This window comes from Bos indicus x Bos taurus, chromosome 28, assembly GCF_003369695.1.
Source record: "Bos indicus x Bos taurus breed Angus x Brahman F1 hybrid chromosome 28, Bos_hybrid_MaternalHap_v2.0, whole genome shotgun sequence".
NCBI classification, from domain to species: domain Eukaryota; kingdom Metazoa; phylum Chordata; class Mammalia; order Artiodactyla; family Bovidae; genus Bos; species Bos indicus x Bos taurus.
Window position 1 is genome coordinate 35,710,252 of NC_040103.1, and position 22,232 is coordinate 35,732,483.

The 22,232-nt window shown below is 42.4% G+C and overlaps 1 protein-coding gene across 5 annotated transcripts; it reads left to right on the forward strand.

Annotated features, from left to right (window-relative positions):
- The first annotated feature begins 22 nt into the window (after positions 1-22).
- DYDC2 (DPY30 domain containing 2) lies at positions 23-9,683 on the forward strand. 5 transcript variants are annotated; one of them, XM_027530418.1, is made up of 7 exons: positions 23-109; positions 699-809; positions 2,120-2,288; positions 4,727-4,863; positions 5,377-5,532; positions 5,680-5,850; positions 9,154-9,683. In XM_027530418.1, exons 5-7 carry the CDS (start codon positions 5,386-5,388, stop codon positions 9,418-9,420), a joined length of 585 nt encoding a protein of 194 aa, XP_027386219.1. In that variant the 5' UTR covers positions 23-109; positions 699-809; positions 2,120-2,288; positions 4,727-4,863; positions 5,377-5,385; the 3' UTR covers positions 9,421-9,683. The 5 variants fall into 5 exon arrangements, with proteins under 5 accessions (XP_027386219.1, XP_027386218.1, XP_027386220.1 ...); XM_027530417.1 differs by having other exon boundaries at positions 31-109; positions 691-809; XM_027530419.1 differs by lacking the exon at positions 699-809 and having other exon boundaries at positions 31-109.
- Positions 9,684-22,232: the final 12,549 nt, after the last annotated feature.

A 22,232-nucleotide genomic window follows, 5' to 3' on the forward strand; every position in this document is an offset into this window, starting at 1 on the left:
AGAGCGTCCCGTTGCTAGGCAACGAGCCCGGCGCCCCTGGGCTGGAGACTGCCTGGGTCAAAGAAAGAAGAGTGCGCGCTGAGAGCTAAGCTGACAACGCTGAGCCGAGGTCAGACGAGGGGGCGCGCGGGCCGGGGCGTGAGCGATGGTGGAGGTTGAGAGGGGAGGGGAGCGTACGGAGGAGTAGATGCTGCAGAGAGAAGCTGGAGGAGTGGGACGAGGTAGGATGCGCAGCTGAGAGGAAGCTGCGCCCGAGGTGTGCAGGGTGCTGGATGGAGAGCCGGAAGCACCAGGGTAGGTGAGCAGAGACAGGATGTTCAATTTAGAGGCTGTGAGGAGGGGACAGCCAAAAGGAGGAATCGACAAAGCGAGACTGGCAAGCACAGTGCACACGGAGAGAGCAAGGACAGAGGCTGACCTGGGCGGGGCGGGGCGGGGCCGGGAATGGAGGTGCGCTAAGGCTACCTGTAGGTGAAGCCCGCACGGCTTAAGGCCAGAGAAGAGTGTAGCAATCTAACATCCTGGTATTTTCTAAACCTAGCGCTTTTGCACCTGCTGGTGACTTCTGCTTGGATCCTGTCCACTGGGCTGTGGGTAGGCGGGGGCGGGGTGGGGGTGGGGAGTGGGGGAAATAGCACATCTAAGAGCTGTAAATTCAGTTTTATTTGGGGACTTAACTGAGGATTATAGCCCTACAGACAGCCTCTCAGACAACTCTGAGAAACTGCTTCAGCATGGAAGAGGTGAGGGCAGAGGTCAGCGTATAGAAGATTTGGAGAACGGGTACCTGCAGTCAAACACATATCTAGGTAAAAGTTTACTGCTAGTTATCAAGCACACACAGTTTAATTATTTTATTGCTTTTCTAAGTATGTAAGATGCAAGAAATTGGGTTTATAAATTTTTCTCCTGAAAATTTCTATCTGAAGGTTTATTCTGTCAGTTTTCCCGGAGAGTAGAGTATCTCATCCCTGACTTCCACCCTGAACTCTTTTCAGGCCATGTTAGTGACTCAGTGAACAACTGCTAATGACTCAGTCCTTGTGGAGCCAGCTGGCTGGAAACATTCTCTAGCTGGCACTCCTTTCAGAACGAGCGCAGGTGCCCCCACCTCCAGGAAGTCTTCCAACCTTTTTCATCTCCCCCACCATCTGCAGCCTTCCCTGGGCTAGTTGCTTTGCACAGTTCTTGACTAGCCTCTCCCATGTCTTGTTTCAGTTTATGTGGGGCAGTGCTGGGCGCAAGATGCTTCACTAAATGTTGGTTGAGATAGTAAGTGCCAGCATGAGCGCTGACAGATGGAAGGCTCAGCAACGTTTGGTCCTCAGTGGCTGCCACACTGCAGTAAGTGTGGCAAACTGGATGAACTATCTGCTCCAAACTTGGTGATTCTGCCCCTTGGAAAGGGTAGGTGTACTGGGATTAAGGCAAAGGAGAGCTGTGACTGTGTATCACCTGGGGATTCTGTTAAAATGCAGACTCTCATTCTGTAAGTCTGAGGTGGGACCTGAGAATCTGCATTTCAACAGCTCCCAGGTGATGCAATGCTGCTGACTGTGGACCATACTTTGATGAGATGGGGTGTAGAAAGTAGTTTATTTGGGTGCTTTGGTTCAGGTGCATTAGTCACAGATTGGCAGAAGGAGCCATCACATATTCCCATCCCGCCTTTCACCACTACCCCAAACGTAGTGACTTTAAACACACATTTATTATCTTACAGTTTTTGAAGTTTGAGATCCAAGATGAACCGTACAGGGTTAACATCAGAGTGTTTCAGCAGGGCTGCTTCCTCCTGGATGCCCTAGGAAAGATCCCTTTCCTTGCCTTTTCCAGCTTCCAGAGGTCACCCACCCTCCTTGGCTCATGGTCCTGAATCACATCTCCTTTTCTCCCTCTGCTGCCATCACCACACCTCCTTCTACCCTGTCTGACTTTACTGTGTCCCTCTTATAAAGACTCTTGTGATTACATTGTGCCTACCTAGATTTGTTGTTATTTTAGTGGCTAAATTGTGTCTGACTCTTTTCGACTCCATGGTCTATAACCCACCAGGATCCTCTGTCCACAGGATTTCCCAGGCAAGAATACTGAAGTGGGTTACCATTTCATTCTCTAGGTAATCTTCCAGATCCAGGGATTGAAGCCACGTCTCCTGCACTGACAGGCAGATTCTTTACCACTGAGCCACCTGGAAAGCCTGCATACCTGGATAATCCAGTATAATTTCCCCAAAACAAAAAATGCTTAATTTAATCACATCTGCAAACTCCTCTTTGTCATATAAGGTAACGTAGTTCATAGATTCCAGGTATTACTTTGTGAACACCTTTGGGAGCTATTATTCTGCCCTGACACACTGTATATTTCCTAGGGACAAGGACATTTTCTTACTCATATTTGAATTACCACAACCAGGAAGTTTAACCTTGATACAATTCTATTATGGAACTTACAGTTCACATTCAGTTTTTCCAACAATGTCCTTTACAGAATTCTATCTTCTGGTCTACATCCAACTAAGGATCATATATTGAATTTAGTTGGGATGGCTGTTTAGGCTCCTTTGATCTGGACCAGTGCCTCATCTTTTTTGTCTTTCCTGATGTTGACATTTTAAGAGTATACCCCAGTTACAGACTTTCTCTCAACTTGGCTTTGTTTGATGTCAGATTCCAGTTTTGCATTTGGGGCAAGAACCTACAGAAATGTATTGTGTCCCAGGACAAAGTGCATCATATCAGGAGACACATAATGTTATTTTGTCCCTTTATGGGTGATGTTTGCTTTGATCATTTGGTTAACATTGTGCCTTTGATCATTTGGTTAACATTCAGGTTTTACCACTGTGAAGTTTCTGAATTTCTTTTTGGAGTAATCCATAATTTGTGGAGAGAAACTTTGGGACTATATGAATATCCTGCTGCTGCTGCCAAGTCACTTCAGTCGTGTCCGACTCTGTGTGACCCCATGGACTGCAGCCTACCAGGCTTCTCTGTCCATGGGATTCTCCAGGCAAGAACACTGAAGTGGGTTGCCATTTCCTTCTCCATATGAATATGCTACTCCTTGTCAAATATTCACTAAGTTTTAGTGTTCACTGATGATTGCTTCAGTTATACTATGATCATCACAAAATATTTTAAAATTTCATTTTTCTTTCCACATTTATTAGTTGGCATTCTTCTTTATGAAAGAATTTGCCTGCTCTCCCATTCAGTAATTTATTCTTATATGGACTCATGGATTCTTACTTTATTCAGTTGATTATAATCCATTACAGTCATTATTGTTGAAGCTAAAACTCCAATACTTTGGCCACTTGATGCAAAGAGCCAACTCATTGGAAAAGACTCTGATGCTTGGAAAGATTGAGGGCAAGTAAAGAAAGGAGCAACAGAGGATGAGATGGTTGGATGGCATCACCAGCTCAATGGACATAAGTTTGAACCAACTCCAGGAGCTAGTGAAGGACAGAGAAGCCTGGTGTGCTGCAGTCCATGGGGTTGCAGAGTCAGACACGACTTAGCAACTGAACAATAACAACAGTCATTACTAATTTTGGTGGCCAAATTACTTCAGATTTGGCTAGCAATAGCCCCTTCAATGGAGAAGGCAGTGGCACCCCACTCCAGTACTCTTGCCTGGAAAATCCCATGGATGGAGAAGTCTGGTGGGCTGCAGTCTATGGGGTCGCTAAGAGTCGGACAAGACTGAGCGACTTCACTTTCACTTTTCACTTTCATGCATTGGAGAAGGAAATGGCAACCCACTCTAGGGTTCTTGCCTGGAAAATCCCAGGAACAGGGGAGCCTGGTGGGCTGCCGTCTATGGGGTCGTACAGAGTCAGACACGACTGAAGTGACTTAGCAGCAGCAGCAGCAGCAGCCCCTTCAAGCTGACTCCTCTGTCCCCAACCATTTTATTTTTTAGCATTTTCTTATTTTGGGGGGACAGCAAAATATTCCAGGTTTATTAGACTTTTCCTGCCTTGATCTTGGTCCTTTCTCCAAGGAACCCTGATTCCTTTTAAATTGTTAAGGCTATTTAAAAGCAAATTCTATCTGAGGCTAGGTGGGTGGGGTGGGTAGTGGGTGGAAATGAGCTGGGAGCTTGGGGTTAGCAGATGCAAACTATTATATATAAAATGGATAAACAACAAGTCCTATTGTATAGCACAGGGAACTATATTCAATATTCTGTGGTAAACCATAATCGAAAAGAATATAAAAAGAATATGTATTTTAATGTATGTGTATAACTGAATCATTTTGCTGTACAGCAGAAATTAAAACAACATTACTAATCAACTATACTTCAATTTAAAAAAAAAAGCAGACTCTGTGTGTTCATTGCTACTGAGGTGTTTTGGGTTCTAGGCCTTTGCAGTGGAAAGAGCTAGGAATTTTTTTCCATATTCATATCTATCAATCTACTTACCTTTCCCTCCTTAAACTGAAAAGTGCCTCCAGAAAATGCTAGGACTTGATCTAAGCCTATTATTCACTTTATTATTAGCTCTTTTGGAGTTAAAATGTGTCAGCTTCAGAAATATGAAGATGGTCAGGAAGAGGCTGGGTGCCAGGCGATTTCATGTCACAATCTTCCACTGTAACAGCTAATAGTAAATATTTATTACTCGCCAAGCTATGTGCTTCACATGTATTTAGTATATCTTCTAATCCTCACAATTATGAAATACATATTTTTGTTATTCTGTTCCTAGATCAGAAAGCTGAGGCTCAGAGAGACTTGGTAACTTGCTGAAGATCACACAGCTAATAAACAGGAGACCCAGGGCTGGAACTTGGTCTGTTTGATCTTGGAGTCTGTGTTCCTACTGCTGCATACACCTCTGCTCAGGTAGCCCTGGGCAGTAGCTACAGTGCCAGGCATTTTCCCTCCCTCTCTGCCTCAGGGCTTCTCAGTGGTCCGTGGTGAAATATATAAGCCTGTCTTATCTATGTCATAGATGACTGTAGCTTTTAACCTCACAATAGTGTGGCTTGCTAGGTGCCCAGAGACCCTCTTACACCCTCCTGCCTGCTCAGCTATTTCCTTCCTACTCAAGAGTAGAGATGTGTGGATAAGTGGAGGCCTCAGCCACTCTTAAATACCCATCCACCAAGCTCCTGGCCAGATGAACCCCAGGACCTATTTTGTGACCTAGGACAGCTGGAAAGCTTGAGAAAAAAGTTCATTTGAATGTAAGAGCTATTGGCAAGTGCATATATATTTATTGGTAATTTGGGGGAAGGATGGGCTCCCAGAAACATCTCACTTTTGTCCCCAAATGAATCTCCATTGGTTAGAATGTGTCTATTTTTTTTGTTTTAAGTCCAATTAGATTGTGACCCTGTTTTGATGTTTCCCAAGCCCGCCAGGATGGAAACCAATTACCTGAAGAGGTGCTTTGGAAATCGCCTGGCCCAGGCTCTGGCAGAAGTGGCGATGGTTCAGCCCAGTGACCCCATAGAGTACCTGGCTCACTGGCTTTATCATTACAGGAAAACGGCGAAAGCAAAAGAAAAGGTGGGTGCATGAGAGCTAGGTCAGTCTGGGGAGGGCTGTGAGCTTTCTCATAGTAACCTGAAACCCAAAGCAGGACTCTAGAGATGCCCTGGGGAGGGTCCATGCCTCCGGGGACTGACCAGACTCTACTCTGTCATATCACCCCAGGATAGACAAGAGAAGATCCAGCTGCAGAGAGAATATGAAAATAGCCTCAAAGAAACCAGAATGGCAGAAATGCTGAAGCAAGAAGAACGTGCGATTCAAGAGCAGTGTGAAAAGTGTCACTACCAGCTAGGGAGGAGAAACTCGGCAGTGGGCACACACCCACATCCCGTGGTGGGTACCAGGAAATGCACGGAGTGCACTGAGGTTCCCCAAACCTACTTTCCCTCCACAGTCATATGTTTGTATGTAAATCAATCTTACTGATAATCCTTGTCAATAAAATCCTTGTCAATGAACAAAATGCTTAAAGGCATTTTAGATTTCAGGAAATACCTTGCATGTTACTGGTTTAAAAAACCAGAGTTTAGAAAAATCTAAAGCATCACCTGGAACAAATATATTTTCATACAAGATTCTTCGAATTCTTTTAAAAAATTACTAAATATTTTTCAGAAACCAAATATGGTTTCCAGTATATACTTCAGATATATTATTTTATGTTATATACTGTTTATTTAACTTATTTAATATATGCTATTTATGTATCTGGAGAAGGCAATAGCACCCCACTCCAGTACTCTTGCCTGGAAAATCCCATGGACGGAGGAGCCTGGAAGGCTGCAGTCCATGGGGTCACGAAGAGTCGGACATGACTGAGTGACTTCCCTTTCACTTTTCACTTTCATGCATTGGAGAAGGAAATGGCAACCCACTCCAGTGTTCTTGCCTGGAGAATCCCAGGGACGGGGGAGCCTGGTGGGCTGCCATCTGTGGGGTCACACAGAGTCAGACAAGACTGAAGTGACTTAGCAGCTTAGCAGCAGCATTTATGTATCAAGCCACAAGATATCTCCTGTGATGCTCTAATAGTGGTCATGAATTATTAGAATAGTTAGCAACAACTCTGTGTTTATTAGTCTGACAAGCTTATCTTTTATCTCCCACAATTTTTGCCGCAGTCTTCTGAAAAACACCATCTGTCATTTTGTGCTTTCTGCAAAGTATATGACACTTGGAGAGCAGATTGACTTCTTGAACTTGATATCTGACATCTTTGTAACGATCTCTGTATTCCTGTGCATGAAAATCTTTAACGTAGTCTTATATAATTTATTAGCTTTGGCTAGTTTCCAAAGCCAATTTTGATGAAAATATTAAGCTTTGTGTACATTTATATCAACATGCTCAGCTTTCCTCAAAATTAATAGATTTATTTTAAAGTCTGGATATTTTACATGTAGATCAAAAGAAAGATCGTTTCCTACTACAGTCTGAAAGCAGTAATTGAAGGAACCCTCCCTCAGGAACAGTTCATCATTTGAGCAGTTGTTGGGAGATGGTAGAGGTGTGATCATTAAGCAAAAGTTGTCATCACCTCGGTTGCCCACGCTAATCCTTTTCTAACACCTTGCTTCACTGTTAATGAAATGTAAATATACAAGGCAAGGAAAGAGTCCCAAAACTGTACCCTGGTTTTATGATGGAAAACTTTGCTCACATCAGTATTTTGAATTGTTCCTCTGTGTTGCACTCAGATTTCACACCCTGTATTGTACTCCTTAGCAAGATTTGGATGGACAAAAGGTTTGCTGTTCTTTTGCCAAGTGTGAGACAATTGGCAATTGTCAGGGAAATGAGAGCCAGCCTGATGCCTGGATTGGGAGCAAGTTCTCAGTTTTAGGAAAGAGTTCACGAGCAAATTGTAATTATGGAAATTTATTCCCTTTGTTAGAAGGAAGCAAAGGGAACCCAACAGGAGTCTAAAAAAAAGCTTAATGCTTACAGGGCAAGGGAGAGCCACATCCTGGTACAAATTGAAAGAGCTAGATAAAGGGTGAGGAAGTGGTGACGTGAAAGTCACTCAGTCGTGTCCAACTCTTTGTGACACCTTGGACTATACACTCCATGTAATTATGCAGGCCAGAATACCGGAGTGGGTAGCCTTTCCCTTCTCCAGGGGATCTTCCCAACCCAGGGATCAAACCCAGGTCTCCCACATTGCAGATGGATTCTTTACCAGCTGAGCCACAAGGGAAGCTATGGAGGTACATCAAATAGAATAACAGTCTAAGTTCTGGTTTCTTGTTGGCTCCAAGTGAATTGCAAACTGTTCCTTGCTGCTGTCACCTTTAGATTTCATCACTAGAACTGTAAAACTTACCTGAAATAGGCCCAGAATGGATTGCATTGGGTTTCAGAAGGCCTGCTGATTTAACTGATGGATTTTAACGCCTGTACTCAAAGTTTTGCAAGATTTTCCTAAATATCTAAAACCATCATTGCTTTTAGTGCCCCAGATTCAACTGTTGGTCTAGTGCATGGGTCAAAAGAGAAGTAGAAACAGAGCACTCTGTGTGGTAGAGATCACATCAAATTACGGGAATCAAGAAGAGACTCACAGAGAAGATAGCATTTGAGTCAGACCTCGAAGAAAACGGGCAAAAGTTGTCCTTGTATTGGTTTCTCTTCATTAAGCAGAGGCATCTTTTAGTTAAGTAAGTCATTATTCTGTTTCTAAGTCTGAAAACCCCATTGTTATAAAGATCTGAGCCATGTTTCAGATCTTTGTTTCAGGAACACGTTTTTATGGGAAACAATAAGTAGATTTGCTGCACAGATTCATTCATAGCACTTTGGAGTTAGAAGGGTCTTAGAGATCATGTGGGCAAGTGCTTCACAGACCTTTCTGCAGTGCCTCATAGGGTCCACTGCTGATTGGACAGTGGGCGAAGTTGAGGATAGAACTTAAGCTCCAAGGTTTCCTAGCTCACCAGGGACTGCAATTACGTGGATGCTTGATGTCTCCTTGAGTCTCATAGGTCACTGAGACTATATTTATTTTTTCCATCTTTTTTTTCTCTGTGCTTCAATTTGGATAATTTCTATTGATCTGTCTTCAGGTTTACTGATCCTTTCTCCTGCAATGTCCAATACCCTATTTAGGTATTTAATGATTTTTTTTTTCATTTTGGACAGTTTATTTTTCAGTTCTAGAATTCCATTCTGGCTCCTATCTTCTCTGCTGATATACCCTATCTTTTCACTCATTATGGCCATTTTTCTCCTTTAAATCTGTAATCACTTTTAAGTTCTTGTCTGCCAATCTCATCATCTTTGTCATTTTGAGGTCTCTTTCTAGTAAATATTTTTTGTCCAGATTATGGTTCACATTTTCCTACTTTTTCACATGTCTAGTAATTATTTACCTGTGTGCTGAACTTTGTATGTGATACTGTATAGGCCATCTAGACTTTGTAGTTTTTCTTTAAAAGGTGTTGAATTTTGCTCTGTCTGGCAGTTAAATTATTGGTGAATTATCTTGAAACTGTCAGATTTGTTTTATGCTTTTCTGGATAATGTCTTTTTCAGTTTTGCTCAGACTTGAGCTTGAAAATGGCAATATTGTATTCCTGCTATGCCGAGAATGTTTAGTCTCTGTGAATGACTTTGTTTGCTCCTCTGCTTTTTATTTAGCCACTGATATCTGTAGCAAGTTCCTTGGAGAAGACTAAATTCATGCAGGAGAACACAGAAGCCTTTGAGAAGGAACCCTTGAAGCAGGAATCCCTGCCAGGAACTTCAGATATGATTCCAGGAATGCCTCAACAGAGCCCTTCTTCAGAGCCATCTGTCTCCAGCCAGGTTGACTTGAACACTGGAACTCCACAAGAAATAAATTACCAGGCTATTCAGCATGAAATTGCTCTTGAAATTCATCCTGGCTCTGAATCTCCTCCCTAGGTTGTAGAAGGCAGATGATTCTAATGATGCTTTTCTCAAAGCTGCAAGTTGAGAAAGTGGCCAACTCAAAGAGCTCTTACTTGAAGATAATTAGCTATGTGGATTAAACCAAGATATGAGAGGTTGTGGAAAGAGGTGTCTACAGGGACTCTCCAACCCAAGTCTCATCCTGATAACCATGAAAACCCCTTAATTGTGTGAAGATTTGAACTATGTATAGGGTAAAATAAACTCATAATAAATATTTAAAATAAGTAACTAAACTGATGAGAATTTTTTTCCTCTTGCTTTATCATTTTTTGGAAACTAGACAGTGAAGACACATCCGTTTCAAATGTTTGTACCTCAGCTTTAGCTGAATTTTGCAATTAGGCTCTTCAGGGTGTTTACATGTCTTTATTTTTGAAACAACTCCAGTGACAGTAAAACTCAAAGGTTTGAAATTTATTCCATCATTTTCCATCTGTATTCATTCAGATATCTATATGCTGATGATCTGATATTTATATCTTTAATCAAGATTTCCTTGAACATGACTCCCAGTTTGCTACCTCCACTTGGATAAACAATGGATATCTCTAACCTAACCATGGTTGACTCTTGAACAATGCAGGGGTTTATCCACACATAAGTTACGTTGAGTTGGCTATCCATATCTGAGGTTCCTGCACATCCTTGGATTCAACAGACCACTGACTGTGAAGTCAGTGTATTTACTCTTGGAAAATAACCACATGTAAGTGAACCTGTGCAGTTCAAACTCATGTTGTTCAAGGAACAACTGTAATCCAAATGGAATCCCTGATATTCTCCCTAAATTGGTTTCTACTATTTTTTTTTTTTTTTAATTTGCTCAGGTCAGAACTCTTGGTGTCATCCTGGGCTCTCCTATTTTTGTTAGCCCTAAATTGGTGTGTTGACTTTCCATTTAAAATAAAGACAGAATTCAGCCACCTAAATGCATAAGTCACCATCATCTTTTGCCTTGATTGTTACAATAGACTGCTAACTGATCTCCCTTCTTTTGCCCTTGACCTTGTCTAGTCTAACCTCAACATTAAAGCAGGATGATGTTGGTAAAACATTACGTCTGATCATGTCTAACGAGTAGCTTCCTATCTCAGTCACAGAAACATTTAAGGCCGGCACCATGACCTGCCCGACTCTATAAGAGTGATTCTGCATCACCTTGTTTATTCTCCATTTTGTTCTTTCCACACCAGCCATGCCAACTTTCTGTTCTTCAAACAGGACTAGCATGCTTTAGTCTCAGAACTTTTACATCCTCTTCCCCTCCACTTGGAAAGCTCTCACCTCCCCACACCCCTGGATTTCTGCAGATTCTCTTATAGAATTAAAAAAAAAAAAAAACTTCAGTCAAAGTTGGAGTTGGGACAGGCCAGTAGGGAGAATTCTCATGCCCCTCCACACATCCTCAGTTGCTCCAAATAGGAAAAGATACTTGCCTAATTCTCCACCTGAAGGTGCCTCTACTTTAGCATCCAGCACAGAGAATAAAGGGCTTCCCAGGTGGCACACTGGAAAAGAATTCACATGCCAATGCAGGAGGTACAAGGGATGCAAGTTTGATCCCTGAGTCGGGAAGATCCCCTGGAGTAGGAAATGGCAACCCACTCCATGGACAGAAAATTCCATGGACAGAGGATCCTTGCAGGCTACAGTCCATGGGGTTGCAAAGAGTTAAGATATGACTGAGCACGCATGCACACACACACACACACACACACACACAGAGGAATAAAACTTCCCTCCACCTCGGGTTCCAGCCAATAAGAGACTGTAGTAGAACAACCAATAAGAAGCATCCATAGTTGGGGCTCCCAGCTTCTTCCAGTAAGCTCTTTGATTACTGCAGCCCCTCCCAATTTCCCCCTTTTCTCTATAAAAGCAAGTTCCTTTTCCTCCTTCTCTGGATTTGCTTATGGTCTGAATTGAAATTCCTCTGCTATTCCCTAATAAACACTGTAGCTGGTAAAATAATTGGCTATTCTGTTATTAAAGTGGACACTCTCTTCCTTTACATCTTCATTCAAAAGTTGCCTTTGCAATGAGGTCTTTTCAGCCATCCTATCAATGCTTCCTATGTGCGTGCATGTGTGCGTGCTCAGTCTCTTCAGTTCAGTTCCGTTCGCTCAGTCATGTCTGATGCAACCCCATGTATCGCAGCACGCCAGGCCTCCCTATCCATCACCAACTCCCGGAGTTCACTCAAACTCACATCCATCGAGTCGGTGATGCCATCCAGCCATCTCATCCTCTGTCATCCCCTTCTCCTCCTGCACCCAATCCCTCCCAGCATCAGAGTCTTTTCCAGTGAGTCAACTCTTTGCATGAAGTGGCCAAAGGACTGGAGTTTCAGATTTAGCATCATTCCTTCCGAAGAACACCCAGGACTGATCTCCTTTAGGATGGACTGGTTGGATCTCCTTGCAGTCCAAGGGACTCTCAAGAGGCTTCTCCAACACCACAATTCAAAAGCATCAATTCTTCAGCTGTCTTCACAGTCCAACTCTCATATCCATACATGACCACTGGAAAAACCAGAGCCTTGACTAGACAGGCCTTTGTTGGCAAAGTAACGTCTCTGCTTTTCAATATGCTATCTAGGTTGGTCATAACTTTCCTTTCAAGGAGTAAGCGTCTTTTAATTTCATGGCTGCAGTCACCATCTGCAGTGATTTGGGAGCCCCCAAAAATAAAGTCTGACACTGTTTCCACTGTTTCCCCATCTATTTGCCATGAAGTGATGGGACCAGATGCCATGATCTTAGTTTTCTGAATGTTGAGCTTTAAGCCAACTTTTTCACTCTCCTCTTTCACTTTCATCAAGAGGCTTTTTAGTTACTCTTCACTTTCTGCCATAAGGGTGGTGTCATCTGCATATCGGAGGTTATTGATATTTCTCCCGGCAATCTCGATTCCAGCTTGTGCTTCTTCTAGGCCAGCATTTCTCATGATGTACTCTGCATAGAAGTTAAATAAGCAGGATGACAATATGCAGCCTTGACGTACTCCTTTTCCTATTTGGAACCAGTCTGTTGTTCCATGTCCAGTTCTAACTGTTGCTTCCTGACCTGCATACAGGTTTCTCAAGAGGCAGGTCAGGTGGTCTGGTATTCCCATCTCTTTCAGAATCTTCCACAGTTTATTGTGTGTTCAGTCGTGTCCAACTCTGTGCGACCCTATAGACTGTAGCCTGCCAGGCTCCTCTGTCCATGGGATTCTCCAGGCAAGAATACTGGAGTGGATTGACATGCCCTCCTCCAAGAGATCTTCCCAACCCAGGGACTGAACTCATGGTCTCCTGCATCCCCTGCATTGCAGGCAGATTCTTTATCACTGATCCACCAGGAAAGTCCATGCTTCCTATAGCTACATCCTGTTTATACTGCCACCCACAACATTTCACACAGTCTCCTCTGTGAGTCTCCCTCAAGAGAGTGTGAGCTCCAAGAAAGCATGGATTTTGTCTGTTTACTTTGATATTTCCATTGCTTCTCGGCCTTTTGGCTAAGATCAAGTGTACTTTGATATATCCATCACCTAAAAGAGTGCCCAATGTGCAAAAAGTGGCCAGTAATATATGCTGAATAAGTAAATGAATCAAAGTACATAAGGGCTGGCAACTCATGGCAGACATGTGAAAAGGGCAAGCTAGCCAGTTTTGATTGGCACAAGGATTAGGTTGCAATTTCAGATTGTCGACCCCTTCCTCTAGGCCCCAAATTGGCTACATAATATGTAGAACCTAGTGCAAAAGGAAAATAAGGGCTGCCTTGATCAAAGTTACGTGCTTCAAGATGACAACAGCAGAGCATTAAACCAAGTGTGCAACCTTTCCAAATTTGGTCCTGTGTAACTGTACAGGTTGCACTCTCATGAAGTCATCCCTGCTGAAGCCAGAGCTTCCGCCTACATTGAACATCTATGATGAAAGCACTCAGCTTTCTTCACAGTCCAACTCTTACATCCATACATGACTACTGGAAAAACCATAGCCTTACTCAGTCATAAAAAAAGAATGACCAGTCAGAATGGCTGCGATCCAAAAGTCTACAAGCAATAAATGCTGGAGAGGGTGTGGAGAAAAAGGAACCCTCTTACACTCTTGGTGGGAATGCAAACTAGTACAGCCACTATGGAGAACAGTGTGGAGATTCCTTAAAAAACTGGGATTAGAACTGCCTTATGATCCAGCAATCCAGAAAACCAGAAGGGAAAGAGACACATGTACCCCAATGTTCATCGCAGCACTGTTTATAATAGCCAGGACATGGAAGCAACCTAGATGTCCATCAGCAGATGAATGGATAAGAAAGCTATGGTACATATACACAATGGAGTATTACTCAGCCATTAAAAAGAATACATTTGAATCAGTTCTAATGAGGTGGATGAAACTGGAGCCTATTATAAAGAGTGAAGTAAGCCAGAAAGAAAAACACCAATACAGTATACTAATGCATACATATGGAATTTAGAAAGATAGTAACAATAACCCGGTGTACGAGACAGCAAAAGAGACACTGATGTATAGAACAGTCTCATGGACTCTGTGGGAGAGGGAGAGGGTGGGAAGATTTGGAAGAATGGCATTGAAACATGTAGAATATCATGTATAAAACAAGTCGTCAGTCCAGGTTCGATACACGATAGTGGATGCTTGGGGCTGGTGCACTGGGACGACCCAGAGGGATGGTATGGGGCGGGAGGAGGGTTCAGGATGGGGAACACATGTATACCTGTTGTGGATTCATTTTGATATTTGGCAAAACCAATAAAATATTGTAAAGTTTAAAAATAAAATTTTAAAAAATTTAAAAAAAAGAATGGAATAATGACAGTTGCAGCAACATGGATGGATCTAGAAATTATCACACAAAGTGAAGTAAGTCAGATAGAGAAAAATATCATACAGTATCAGTTAAATGTGGAATCTAGAAAATGATACAAATGAGCTTATTTACAAAACAGAAATAGACTCACAGACATAGAAAACAAACATATGGTTACCAAAAGGGAAAGGTGAGGGGAGGGATAAATTAGGAGTTTGAGATTAACAGATACACACTACTATACATAAAACAGACAAATAACAAGGTCCTACTGTATAGCACAGGGAACTATATTCAATATTGTGTAATAATCTAAAATGAAGAAGATTCAGATGTATGTATATATCTGAACCACTTTGGATCAGAAACTAACACAAGATTGTAAATCAACTATACTTCAATGAAAAAAATAGATGTCAGTAATACACACCCATATACCCTAGTTTAAAAATCAAAAATGTTTCCAGATGTCAAATGTCTGCTGCTGCTGCTGCTAAGTTGCTTCAGTCATGTCCGACTCTGTGCAACCCCATAGACGGCAGCTCACCAGGCTCCCCGTCCCTGGGATTCTCCAGGCAAGAACACTGGAGTGGGTTGCCATTTCCTTTTCCAATGAATGAAAGTGAAGTCGTTCAGTCATGTCCGACTCCTAGCGACCCCTTGGACTGCAGCCTACCAGGCTCCTCTGTCCATGGGATTTGCCAGGCAAGAGTACTGGAGTGGGGTGCCATTGCCTTCTCCCAAATGTCTGCTATACACTGTCTAATGTCCCCTGTGGGAAGGGTGACCCATGGTCCTAGTTTACTTCGAAAAGTTACCTAGGACACAGAATTTCAGTGCTAAAATCAGGAAATGTGTGTGTGTGTGCTCAGTCATGTCCAGTCAGGTCACTCTTTGTGACCCCATGGACTGTAGACACCAGGGTCCTCTGTCCATGGAATTTTCCAGGCAAGAATACTGGAGTAGAGTAGCATTTCCTACTCCAGAGGATCTTCCTGACCCAGGAAGATGTCTCTTGTATCTCCTGCATTGGCAGGTGGATTCTTTAACTTTGTGCCAACTGGGAAGCTCAAAATCAGGAAAGACCTGGGCAAATTTGAACTACTGGTCACCCCACCAGGGAGACAACATCGCCTCTGTTTGAGAAGCACTATTCTAGATGAAAGTGAAATTTTTCTAACATAGGTTAAGGTGGCCATTTCCTTTTATAGAAAGTGGTGGGGTGGGGTTGGGAGAAACAAACCATTTGTGGGCAAAGAAATGTGAAATATTGTGATTTGTGTAATCAACTCCTCGTTTACTTCAGGTAGTCCCCATGGTAATGAAAAGGCAATTTATTTTGTTTTCTACCTGAGAAGCAAAAACATATTATTTAAGAATTTTTTTTTAAAGATTGGACATATTGGCTCCTAGTGAAAAAGTATTAAGTCCTAGGTCAAGGATGGGTTATAGGAATAGATCTCAGTTATGGGTTATAGGAAAAGGGCCTCAGGCATGGACTTAGAACTTCAGGGTGTTGCGGCCACATAGCAAGGAGGTATGAAAAGATTTATTACTCACATAATGAAGGTTTCAGTCTTCCCAAGCTGGTTTGAAAATGGCTTAATGCTGGTGGGAATGTAAAGTGGTACAGTTACTCTGGGAAACAGTTGAGTAGTTTCTTATGAAACCAAGCATATAATTAACTGCTATACAACCCAACAAGTGTACTCTTGGGCACATATTCCAGAAAAATTAACACTTATGTTCACACACAAACCTTATGTGAATGTTTATAAAAGTTTTATTCATAATAGGAAAAATTGAAAATAACCCAGTTACTTATTCTTCAGTGGGTGAATAAACTGTGGTAGAATGTCATAGAATATTACTCAGCAATAAAGAGGAATGAACAAAAAAAAATAAAGAGGAATGAACAGTTGATACACGAACACTTAGATGAATCTGAAGGAAATTAGGCCAAGTGTTTATACATGCTAAATCAGCCCACTTATATAACATTCTTGAAATGACAAAATTACAGAGACACAGACTAGGTTAGTGATTGCCAAGGCTTAGGTCAGGGGTTAGGGAAAGTGGGAGGTGGATGTGGTTATAAAAGGACAAGAAGAAGAATTTTTGTGGTGATAGAACTGTTACATATTTCAATTGTGGTGGTGGATACACAAAGCCACACATATGAAAGAAATTGCTTAGAATTAAACACACACATGCACCCATACTCATATACAAATAAGTACAAGTTGACTGAAGAAATCCGAACCAGATTGGTAGATTGTACCAATGTCAATATTATACAGTATGCATGCCAAGTTGCTTCAGTTGTGTTCAATTCTATGAGACCCCATGGACTGTAGCCTTCCAGGCTCCTCTGTCCATGGGATTCTCCAGGCAAGAATACTGGAATGGGTTGCCATGCCCTACCCCAGGGGATCTTCCCAACCCAGGGATCGAACTTGTGTTCCTTATGTCTCCTGTACTAGCAAGTGGGTTCTTTACCACATGGGAGTGGTAAAGAATCACTTAGCACCTCTTGGGAAGCCCATAGTTGTACAAAACTTTACCATTTGTACATGGGATCTCTCTATAGTATTTCATAGAACTGCGTGTAAATCTACAACTATCTCAAAATTAGTTATTAAAAGTTTTAAAATGTTAAAGTTGTAAAATTCTTACCTTATCTATAGTCCAGTTTTAAACCTCCTCAGTGTCCTTATATTTTAACTTTTGTTTATTTATTATTTTAAAAATAAACATTGATTTTAATTGCAATCAATTTTGCCAAGCTGTCACCTGCAAAGTATAGACTAATTTACACTCCTAAGTGAAAATGGTCATTTCTTTATACTCTTGCTACACTGAATTATTTTACTTTTATTTTCTTCCAATCATGCATGAAAAATAGTAAAGTTCCTTATGTAGATGTGCATGCTAAGTCGCTTTAGTTGTGTCCAACTGTGTAACCCTACGGACTGTAGCCCACTAGGCTCCTCTGTCCATGGGATTCTCCAGGCAAGAATACTGGAGTGGGTTGCCATACCTTTGCCCAGGGGATCTTCCAGACCCAAGGATCAAACTTGCGTCTCCTGCATTGACAGGTGGGTTCTTTACCACTAGCGCCACCTGGGAAGCCCCTTTATGTATGGATACTAAACCCTCAGATACATGTTTTGCAAATACATACTGTTTTTTCCCCAGTTTAGCAGTGAAGAAACTGAGACACAAGGACATTAGGTAGCCTGCCTGAGCCCATGGAGCTAGAAGAGGGAGAGCCAGTGCTCAAATCCCAACGGGAGGGCTTGAACTTACTCACCAGCACTGTCCTCAGAGGAGCAGCCTTGGAAGCATAGGGCTAAGGGCACTCAGCTCAGAAGCCCCATCCCTCTCCCAGCTGAGAAGGCTTTATGCTGCAGTCCAGGACAGACCAAGCTGTGACTGGTTCCCATATGCATAAGCTTTTCTGCAGCTAGCCTTGGCCAGGGATTGAAGATGGATGGCTAAGTGAAATGTCTTCTCCCACTGAGAGAGTGCCTAGAAGTCACAGACAGTGCTCATGCTGCCCCCTTCAGACAGACACATTCTTTCTAAATGGAGCTGAATGCCTTCACTCAGCTTATAGTCTTTCTCACCTCTCTAAGATTGTGTGTCTCACCTCTGACCAGGCTTGCTTTACTCGTCCTGAACAGCTGACAAGCAACTGGAGACAGACTCTTATTTTCCTTACCCTTTGGTTCTTGTGGTTGGCAGCTCTCTTCACCTGTCCTGTTTACTGATAAAGGGCTGCTTGTTGGACAAGAACAGTAAGGAATTCAGCATCAAGTGCACAGGAGGTGTTCAGTGACCACAGAAGGGTCCAGTGCAGGGAGAGATGTCAACATAAACAAAGGCAGCTGAATGACACTATAGAGAGCATTTCAGAGCAAAGGGGCCTGTGCAACGGCACGGAGACAGGAGTGAAAACTCTCTGAAACAAAGGAGATGTGTGTGAGATGCTGCCAGAGGGGCTCAGGGTGCAGGGGAAGGGCTAGATCTGGGAGGGAGCCACAGTGAATGGAACAGAGAAATCTAATACGGCTTCCAACTTTTATTTGTTCACGAGAAATTAAGAGGTTGAGCAAATTCACCCCCAAATATTATGCATACTTTTGAAGGGACTTTAAAATCAGGACCTCTCCCAAAGAGCTAAAATCTAGGATGGAGCACGTGCACGCATGCTGAGTTGTTTTACCATGTCCCACTCTTTGCAACCCCATGGACTGTAGCACATCAGACTTCCCTGTCCCTCACCAATGCCCGGAGCTTACTCACACTCAAAGGGTATATGGTCATCAAATTTCTCATACCTTTCGAATGGGAACACGGAAATTCCCACTTCCCACTCGAGTTCATTCCTCCACACATGTTTAAAAGGACATACTTTAAAAGCATGATCATCATTGTCAAGAATAGTATCTGACTTCTATTGTTGGATGTTGACTATGAGCCAGGCCCTATGCTAAGTGCTTAACTGCATTATCTCATTTATTTCTTACAACACTCCATGAGATGGAGATTTAAACAATCGCCATGTTGTGGATGAGAAAACGACTAAGGTTCAGAAGTTGATGACTGTCCCAAGGTCAGAGGGCCAGGAGGTGGCGCTCGAGTCTGTCTTTCAGGAACCCACACGCCTGCCAGGCAGCGCTGCCTGATGCTGTCCAATAAAGAAAGTTCGGTTCTCCTCTCTGTGGATCAGTTCAGTTCAGTCGCTTAGTCATGTCCGACTCTTTGTGACCCCATGATCTGCAGCACTCTAGGCTTCCCTGTCCATCACCAACTCCTGGAGCTTGCTTAAACTCATGTCCATTGAATTGGTGATGCCATCCAACCATCTCCTCGTCTGTCACCCCCTTCTCCTCTCAACTTCAATCTTTCCCAGCATCAGGGTCTTTTCCAATGAGTCAGTTCTTCGCATCAGGTGGCCGAAGATTTGGAGCTTTAGCTTCAGCATCAGTCCTTCCAATGAATATTCAGAACTGATTTCCTTTAGGGTGGACTGGCTGGATCTCCTTGCAGTCCAAGGGACTCTCAAGAGTCTTCTCCAACACCACATTTCAAAAGCATTAATTATTTGGCGCTCAGCTTTCTTTACAGTCCAACTCTCACATTTATACATGACTACTGGAAAAACCATAGCCTTGACTAGATGGATCTTTTTTGGCAAAGTAACATACCTGCTTTTTAATATGCTGTCTAGATTTGTCATAGCTTTTCTTCCAAGGAGCAAACATCTTTTAATTTCATGGCTGCAGTCACCATCTGCAGTGATTTTGAAGCCCAAGAAAATAAAGTCTGTCACTGTTTCCATTGTTTCCCCATCTATTTGCCATGAAGTGATGGGACTGGATACCATGATCTTCATTTTCTGAATGTTGAGCTTTAAGCCAACTTTTTCACTCTCCTCTTTCACTTTCATCAAGAGGCTCTTAGTTCTTCACTTTCTGCCATAGGGGTGGTGTCATCTGCTTATCTGAGGTTATCGGTATTTCTCCCAGAAATCTTGATTTCCAGCTTGTGTTTTATCCAGCCTGGCATTTTGCATGATATACCCTGCATATCTTTCCTTTTCGTCTTTGCCTTTCATGTCTTTTCTTTTCTCAGCTATTTGTAAGGCCTCCTCGGACAACCATTTTGCCTTTTTGCATTTCTTTTTCTTGGGGATGGTCTTCATCACTGCCTCCTGTACAATGTCACAAACCTCTAGCCATAGTTCTTCAGGCACTCTGTCTCTCAATCTAATCCCTTGAATCTATTTCTCACTTCCACTGTACAATTGTAAGGGATTTGATTTGGGTCATACCTGAACGGTCTAGTGGTTTTCCCTACTTTCTTCAATTTAAGTCTGAACTTGGCAATAAGGAGTTCACGATCTGAGCCACAGTCAGCTCCTGGTCTTGTTTTTGATAACTATAGAGCTTCTACATCTTTGGCTGCAAAGAATATAATCAATCTGATTTCAATATTGACCACCTGGTGATGTCCATGTTTAGTCTGCTCTTGTGTTGTTGAAAGAGGGAGTTTGCTATGACCAGTGAGTTCTCTTGGCAAAACTCTGTTAGCCTTTGACCTGCTTTGTTTTGTACTCCAAGGCTAAATTTGCCTGTTACTCCAGGTGTCTCTTGACTTCCTACTTTTGCATTTCAGTCCCATATAATGAAAAGGACATCTTTTTTGGGTGTTAGTTGTAAAAGGTCTTGTAGGTCTTCATAGAACTGTTCAACTTCAGCTTCTTCAGCATTACTGGTCGGGGCATAGACTTGGATTACTGTGATATTCAATGGTTTGCCTTGGAAACTAACAGAGATCATTCTGTCATTTTTGAGATTGCATGCAAGTACTGCATTTCAAGACTGTATATTGTCACCCTGCTTATTTAACTTATATGCAGAGTACATCACGAGAAACACTGGGCTGGATGAAGCACAAGCTGGGATCAAGATTGCCGGGAGAAATATCAATAACCTCAGATATGCAGATGACACCACCCTTATGGCAGAAAGTGAAGAAGAGCTAAAGAGTCTCTTAATGAAAGTGAAAGAGGAGCGTGAAAATGTTGGCTTAAAATTCAGCATTCAGAATACTAAGATCATGGCATCTGATCCCATCACTTCATGGCAAATAGATGGGGAAATAATGGAAACAGTGACAGACTTTATTTTGGGGGCTCCAAAATCACTGCAGATGGTGATTGCAGCCATGAAATTAAAAGACACTTGCACCTTGGAAGAAAAGTTATGACCAACCTAGACAGCATATTAAAAAGCAGAGACATTACTTTGCCAAAAAAGGTTCATCTAGTCAAGGTTATGGTTTTTCCAGTAGTCATGTATGGATGTGAGAGTTGGACCATAAAGAAAGCTGAGTGCCAAAGAATTGATGCTTATGAACTGTAGTGTTGGAGAAGACTCTTGAGAGTTCCTTGGACTGCAAGGAGATCCAACTGGTCTATCCCAAAGGAAATCAGTCCTGAATATTCATTGGAAGGACTGATGCTCAAGCTGAAACTCCAATACTTTGGCCACCTCATGCAAAGAACTGACTCATTGGAAAAGATCTTGATCCTGGGAAAGATTGAAGACAGGAGGAGAAGGTGATGACAGAAGATTAAATGGTTGGATGGCATAACCGACTCAATGGACATGAGTTTGAGTAAACTGTGGGAGTTGGTGATGGACAGGGAGGCCTGGTGTGTTGCAGTCCATGGGGTCACAAACAGTCAAACATAACTGAGGGAATGAACTGAACTGAACTGAACTGCATTTCGGACTCTGTTGTTGACTATGATGGCTACTCCATTTGTTCTGAGGGATTCTTGCCCACAGTAGTAGATATAATGGTCAACTGAGTTAAATTTGCTCATTCCAGTCCATTTTACATGATATACTCTACATATAAGTTAAATAAGCAGGGTGACAATATACAACCTTGACGTACTCCTTTCCTGATTTGGAACCAGTCTGTTGTTCCATGTCCAGTTTTAACTGTTGCTTCTTGACCTGCATACAGATTTCTCAGGAGGCAGGTAAAGCAGTCTGGTATTCCCATCTCTGGAAGAATTTTCCACAGTTTGTTGTGATCCACACAGTCAAAGTCTTTTGTGTAGTCAATAAAGCAGAAGTAGATGTTTTTCTGGAACTCTCTCACTCTTTATATGATCCAATGGATGTTGGCAATTTGATCTCTGGTTCCTCTGCCTTTTCAAAATCCAGCTTGAACAACTGGAAGTTCATGATTCACATACTGCTGAAGACTGGCTTGAGAATTTTGAGCATTACTTAGCTAGTATGTGAGATGAGTGCAACTGTGCGGTACTTTGAGCACTCTTTGGCATTGCCTTTCTTTAGGATTGGAGTGGAAACTGACCTTATCCAGTCCTGTGGCCACTGCTGAGTTTTCTAAATTTTCTGGCATATTGAA

Coding starts and splice junctions, on each gene's coding strand:
- DYDC2 (XM_027530418.1), top strand. CDS start 5,386: ATGGAAACCAATTACCTGAAGAGGTGCTTTGGAAATCGCCTGGCCCAG. Junction 5,533..5,679: donor CGGCGAAAGCAAAAGAAAAG/GTGGGTGCATGA, acceptor ATATCACCCCAG/GATAGACAAGAGAAGATCCA. Junction 5,851..9,153: donor GCACACACCCACATCCCGTG/GTGGGTACCAGG, acceptor CTTTTTATTTAG/CCACTGATATCTGTAGCAAG.